At 36.5% G+C, this 7,169-nt stretch overlaps 1 protein-coding gene across 1 annotated transcript; it reads right to left on the bottom strand.

Annotated features, from left to right (window-relative positions):
• Positions 1 to 5,134: 5,134 nt before the first annotated feature.
• Positions 5,135 to 5,800, bottom strand: LOC113305041 (transcriptional regulator ATRX-like). Its single transcript, XM_026554153.1, has 2 exons — positions 5,683 to 5,800; positions 5,135 to 5,496 (listed from the first exon to the last, which is right to left on the bottom strand). Exons 1-2 carry the CDS (start codon positions 5,798 to 5,800, stop codon positions 5,135 to 5,137), a joined length of 480 nt encoding a protein of 159 aa, XP_026409938.1.
• Between the last annotated feature and the right edge of the window lie 1,369 nt (positions 5,801 to 7,169).

Raw genomic sequence — 7,169 nt, 5'->3', positions numbered from 1 at the left:
TATAACGCACTAAACCTCTGTCGTTTCCAATAGGATGTCGTTGTTCTTTCCCAAGGCTATCAGCTTATAAAGTCGGAAAAACATATATGAATCCCAATCCAAGACAATGCTCTTCTTATGTTCCCGATTCCATTCTACACCGGGTGCCCATGCATGGATATCATTATCAGAAATGGGTGCCAAAAAATCAATCCGGAGATCATAAAAATCGTGAAGGTTGTAAAACAAAAGTCGAACTCCAGACAAGACCATTCCAAGTCCTGGAATACTGAAACCACCCTCATAAATATGATGCGGGGGTAGCGAATGTGACTGGAATGTCTCATCGTCCAAATTGAAAGATATTATCTGATCATTGTCATAAGTATAATGATTTATCCAAAAAATAGAACCATGTGCGTACACACCTGATTCCTAAAAAGTAAAAGGAAATTCCCCAATGTTCCTCTATTCCCTGTTGTCTCCTAGTTTGTGTACGTCCACTTTACCGACCACTTGAATTCGAACTACTTTGTATTCACCCGTATGTTCACATTATCTGAAACCCCCTACGATGTATCGTGGATCCCAACTAATTTGTGGCGTTGGTGTTGGATCACATATTTGTGTTAGATGGAGGTTCTCACCGGTTGTTGGATTCATAATATTAAGAGGATCTTGTATGTCGTGGTGTAAAACATAAAAACATATCAGACCGTTACAAGATCCAACGATTGGGTGTGACATGTTTTCATCATAGGGTTGGATAATATCCCGGGTACCATTGTTTCCAATTAACATCTAATAGAAATCTTCCATCATCGTGTAGTAATCTTCCTCCTCAATTTTTTCTCTGTAGAAGAGTTGCGTAACTTTTTCTTCTCTCACTTTTTGAGTGAAACCTAAAAGGAGTCCAAATCTTTTGTCTGCAAGGACAGAATTCCACTCTTTGCAAACACATTTGCTTGCTAAAACGCTTTCTGCAGTTTAGAGGCGTTGTAGTATCTCGCTAGTTAATTCCGGAAACATTTCCATTATTATTACTGATGAATTTTTATTTATTTTTGAATGTAAAAGAATTTATGATTTCGTTTTTGTTGAATGCTACTACCAGGTACGAGTAAAGATTATATAGACATCCAATGGATGCAATATGTGTCCCCAAACGACACACCTGTTGGAATTTTCACGTCTTTTGGTGTTTCAAAATTTATTCGGTTAATATGTACCCGATAATAAGAAGGGGTACGAACCATTACACCGTTTGGTGTTCCATAAACTGTCTTTGTATCGATTAGTAACTAATTAACTAAATTAATATTTATCTAGAGAAATAAAAAAAGAAAATGAATTAAAATTAATGTACAAAGTGGTCAATTATCGCATCCTTAATATGCAGGTCTTCTTTAAAAATTAATGATCCAAACAAGAAACGGATATTTTCACGTGTTTTTGTGAGATTTATAGTGCTTAAAATAGAACCAAAAAATGGTTTTATTCCATCTTATCAACATTCTATTTATATGTCCATTGCAAATTTAAAAATTAGGGTTATGACCATAGTATATTAATCTTTTGAAGACAAAGAATGATCCCGATATATATTGCTATTGCCAATCATAGATGTAATTATGGTGTTGACAAATATCGAAAGCCAAAATAGAATTTGGGCATGGTTAGCGCTTGGCTGGAGGTTTTTAACTATATTGTGTTTGAGTGGTTTTTTTTGTTTAAAACTAAATTTTTCACCAGCCACGGTAATTAAGTCATGCAATGACAAGGTTTATAACATGGCTAGGTCTAGGTGTGACCGTGGGGGTGTAACACCATGCTAGAGGAACACTGTGGCAGTTAGATCGGAATTAATCACGGTTAGGAGACTCTAGAATTAGGATAGGAGTATAAGTAAACAAGGGGTTATGTGGAGTTGTTGCGCATGGCTTTGAGTAGGCGTGAATTACCGAAGAAATTAAACCAAAAATAGAATTTTGTTCAAAGAAGATTAGGCATGGAAAATCATGGAGAGAGATACCTACAGATTTGGAAAGATTGTAGCCAAGGCATGCACATTATCCAAGAGTACATGATTATGATCTACTGTAATGAGATAAAGAATATATATACTCAATCAACATGGTGTTGTGTTTACGCAATTTTTTCGTGCTATTTTTCCGTATTAAGATATAAATCATATATATACTCAATCAATATGGTGTTGTACGTGTATATGAGCATATATTTATCGATATGGAAACTGTTATATTTTATTTACTTGAGAGTGATATGCGGATTACAACTAAATTAGGTAATTGGAGATAATGCTCCTAACCTAAAAAAATTAGGGTTTTTCTAATATATATATTATTAAATAGGTCGTACAAACCACAACAGCATAAAAGATAGATTGATATATTAGACGACGAAGAAAATGAGTTCTGATAAGAACAATACCAGGAGGATCAAAATGGATGTACCAAGAAAGATAATTATCACCATACTATTGATGGCGTGTGTAAGGTTCCTGGCATGCCGCTGTTAGCTGAAGTTCAAGCTCATGTTGACAATCTTCCTCTTCCTGCTTCTGCTTCTGTTGAAATGGATGGTGTCCATGCTCCTATTCCTTCGAATGAGCCTGTTGGATAAACTGTGTCTGGCACACTAGAAATATCCAGGGAGACACCTCTAGAAGAAAAGGTACTTGAAGTTCCAGCACATCCTTCTAATGCTGCAACACGAGTACCAGATGCGATGGCTTTAATTGAGCAGATTATCAAAGAAACTTTCGAATAGTGTGGTTTTTGTTTTTGGAAATTATTTATTTTGATTAATTTTTTCAAAAATTATTTAGGATGTTGGTATTATTTTGCTGTTTAGTTTTAGATTGAATAATATAAAAATATTGGTTCTTTAATATATGCTTATTGTGTTCAAAGTCCTAGGGGGAGAGACGATCCTCCATTTCAAGATTCTATAACTGAACATGGAGAAAGCAGTGGTTGCCGAGGGAGTGGTGCAGTTGAAGAAGAACCAATGGCTACTGAGAATTGCGAATAAATCTTGTTTGATGTAGATTCTGATCCTGGTGATGGTGTTAATGATGAGTTCGTTGACGGGGGTGTTGGTGGTGCAGCGGTTACCGGACCCGGACCCATTAGACCATGGCGCATGATGGATGGTTGGGTTGTGACTGCTGAACACCCTACCGAAGGTAGATATGTGATTAATGAGGGGGTCGTGCTTATTGGTATTAAATATGTTGTGTCTGGAGAGGGAAGATACGGATTTGATACTATCACTTTGTCTGCTGCCGCCAGAAGAGAGCTTCTTATTCGTGCTGCTCAGCCAATACCCTCTCATGGAATTGCCCTATACTCTGCTTCATTATGTATGTCCTGCCGTTGGCAGAGCAGCATCCAGAATAGCTGCATTTGTGGAGGCAGGTAATGGTCAGCGAAATCCAGCGAGTGCAATACCACCAGCGCAACCGGCTGATCCAGCGCCAGCACCAGTACCAGCATCAGTCCCTACTTCTCAAAGGACTGCATCTGAGCAACCATCTCCAAGGGACTAAGCGATAATCAATCCAGTTGAAGAGGTTGGAACATTTTTTGGTTTTTGTTCAAGGAATTGGTTAGTGTAAATATACTGTTATACTTTTTTTGGTTTTCGGTTATATATATATGTACTATTTTTGTAACGATGATCATCATGGTACTGAATTTGGTTTGAATTTAAGTAAGAACTAGTTGGATTTTCCTGTTAACTAGAATGAATGTATGGATTGTTGAAAAAAATTGATTCTTAAATCATGGTGGGTCGGTTTTTGTATGCAGATGGGTTTTAGGAATGTTGGATGAGTGTATTTTCTGAATTTGGATTTGGCTATACTGATTGGTGAATTAATATTCTGTCATGCTAGGATTAGTAGTAATAGCACATAGATTATTTTTTTTGGAATTGGGCCTAAAATAGGATTTGAATTAATAATAATACTCTAGTTTCTGTCATCTTAAACAAAATTCTATATACCCTATCGATTCACTAATCAAGCATTCACTGAGAAAATATCAAAATTTACTAGAATTCTCTGCCATTATCTGTTTTCTTAATCTCTATTTATATGATTTCTTTTTAATCATTGGAATTTTATAATCATTCACCAAGAACATTGCTTGTTTGTACATACCTACTGTATTCAATCCATTACTACTGAAATCAAAAGAGCAAGAAAACCAACATAATGTATCATTATATTTTTTCATAGAAAATCAATATACATGATTAGATGAATAGTTGTATCAATCCGTGAAATACCAATGTTCAAGGATCAATGCAGGTATAGGAAAGAGAGTGTCTGCAACGTCACCCTGACGATTGCCTGTTCTTCCATTGCTTGAATGTTTCAAACAATTCCCCCCCCCCCCCCCCCAAATCTCCTAAACCATCACCTTGTCTCTTCCTTTCTTGTTTGTGTTTTCATCATTTGCTGCATCATTATCTACAAGATCCTACATAATACTAAGAACATTGAATCTTCAAAGAACTTAAATCAAAAGAATTTGCAGTTTCAAACCACTTCCAAACATCATTCTTCTTACTTACAAAAGGAACTTGAAATTAGTACTGCTGATAGACATTACAAATTTGTTCTTCATAAGCCTAGAAATTTACATATCACTTTCAACCCTTTTCATTCAAAAAAATGAAAACAACAAAACCTACTGGCAGATAGTTCATATCCAAAAGTTCATACAAGTAATAAAAAAACTTCAAGCTACTAGCCGCAGTACTATAGACATTTTTCAAACACATTCTAATTACACCATATCAAACCTTTTCCAAAAATCTGATACCCATCAGAAAGAAACTATTGTCACCACTTCACAACATCAACACATGTACCTTCAACACCACAATTCCAATATTAGAAGAGAGAAAAGAGTGATCCTACATATCATAAACACCACCAACAAGAAAGTTCAAAGGAGTAGGAACAAGTATTGGAATTACGACATAAAGAATAACTTGCTAATCATCTTCAAGATTTCTGCAAAAACTGAAGATCTGGTCATTTCCAACACTTGTACTGTGATGACTAATAGTCATCATCACTCTCTCCCTCGTCTGAATCCCAGTCCTCCTCCTATCGGAACCACTAATCAGCACTTTCAGAGGAGGCAGGAGAAGTATTGCTGGAAGACGAAACATCTTCATCATCTTCACTATCACGTTCCTCATCCTCCTCATCGGAATCTCTCTCCAGAGTCTCCTCCTTGCTTCTGTTGCATTCCCCTTCTTGCATGGTGCGTGCATATATCTTTGGATTGGCCAACTCAAAATCAAATTTCCTTCTCAACTTCCTTTCATGATACCTTTCCATCCTGGATTTCTCTTTTGCTGCATCTGAATCCATCTCACTTGTGTTTATTTCATCGATTATATACTCCACTCCATCATCAGTTGAGTCAGAATCCTCATCAGTTGCACTCCCATAACACTTGCATTCAGCGTGCTTCTCTTCTCACTCTTCACCTTTCCTCTTATCATAAGAAAGAAAATGGGATTTCCATGCAGCATGCTTATTCTCATGATCCTACTTCTCTCTTTTGCGTCTCTTATATTCTTCCTATGTCTGACGAATCCCCTCCCTACAACGCTGATCAATTTCTATCTGGATTTGATCCCTTAAATGCTGTAACTCACTGGTACTTAATGAAGGAACGATATTGCTGGCTTGAGCATATGCTGATGATGAAGGAATTTCAGTCTGATTACGTGCAGAATGATTGTTTGAAGAAGATGAATTACCCTCACTTTCCATTTCTAATCTTAAGTGGTTTCTTAATTCTTTCCTCTTATGATCAATAAGAACAAAAGATAACTCTCTGAATATACTAATTCTACCCACAAACCTCCTTATTAACTACTAAAAATGTACATTCATTACCATTTATGGCGCTTGGTTAAGCATCATGTCGCTTTGTTTACCTCGCTCATTCAAAGCCATGCGTATGGTTTAGTCTCTTCAGGACATAATTACCCCATGCACTCCTATTTTCAACACCTAATTCCATCCTTATTCATTAATTTCTTTGGAACTACCATTAAGGGGGTATTTGACACAAACCCAGAAAAGAAAAACCCCTAATAATGGGTTTACCAACTTCATGATCATGCTTATGTATAGATTGTGCCTATCCTTTGGTCCATATTGACTAACAGAACCAGTTTAGTTTTTTAAAACACTAATTTTGACCAACTAAATATGGGAAGCTTGGTGGATTGATTCGTCTTGTTACCTACCTCCTTCAAGACCATGGGTTCGAATATGGGCAAAAGCTTTTTCTTAATTTTTTCAAAACGAACTTTTAGACACGCAACAAATCGGCGTGTCTGTAAAACGCACACTATGGACACACATATACTAGCGTGTCCATTTACTACAATTTTTTGGCCACACTTTGAATTTGGCGTGTCTATAAAATGCGGAGTGCAGAACCAACTTAGTTTTTCAAAACACTAATTTTGACCAACTCAAGATGGGAAGCTTGGTGGATTGATTCGTATTGTTACGTACCTCCTTCTAGACCATGCGTTCGAATATGGTCAAAATCTTTTTATTATTTTTTTCAAAATTAACTTTTTAGCCACGCAATAAAACTGGCGTGTCAATAAAGCGACACTATGGACTCACATATACTAGCGTGTCCAAAAAAGGAATTTTCTGCCACACTTGGAATTTGGCGTGTCTATAAAATGTGGAGTAGCAGAACCAGTTTAGTTTTTCAAAATACTAATATTAGACAACTAAAGATCGACAGCGTGGTGGATTTATTTGTCTTGTTAGTTACGCACCTTCTTTGAGGCCATGCTTTCGAATATGGGCAAAATCTTTTTATTAATTTTTTTCAAAACGAACTTTTTAGCCACGCCATGTTTTATCGGCGTGTCTATAAAACGCACACTATGGACACATATATACTAACGTGTCCAAAAAAGAAACTTTTTGCCAACACTTTGAATTTGGCGTGTCTATAAATCCCCCACTATGAACACGCATATACTGGCGTGTTTAATAAACCAACTTTAAAATCACGCCTTAAATGGCGTGACTAACCTTTTGCACACGCCACAATTATTTAATATGACCATAGACTGGTCTATAAACACCCCAATCAAAAATTTAAAAG

The sequence above is a fragment of the Papaver somniferum genome, chromosome 8 (genome assembly GCF_003573695.1).
Source record: "Papaver somniferum cultivar HN1 chromosome 8, ASM357369v1, whole genome shotgun sequence".
NCBI classification, from domain to species: Eukaryota; Viridiplantae; Streptophyta; class Magnoliopsida; order Ranunculales; family Papaveraceae; genus Papaver; species Papaver somniferum.
This window is presented reverse-complemented; position numbering and strand designations above follow the sequence as displayed.

What these genes read in the sequence shown, in the direction of transcription:
- LOC113305041 (XM_026554153.1), bottom strand. Translation starts at nt 5,800, where the DNA reads ATGGAAAGTGAGGGTAATTCATCTTCTTCAAACAATCATTCTGCACGT. An exon ending in CGTTCCTTCATTAAGTACCA is followed by an intron (nt 5,497 to 5,682) that starts GTGAGTTACAGC and finishes AAGAGTGAGAAG; the next exon opens with AGAAGCACGCTGAATGCAAG.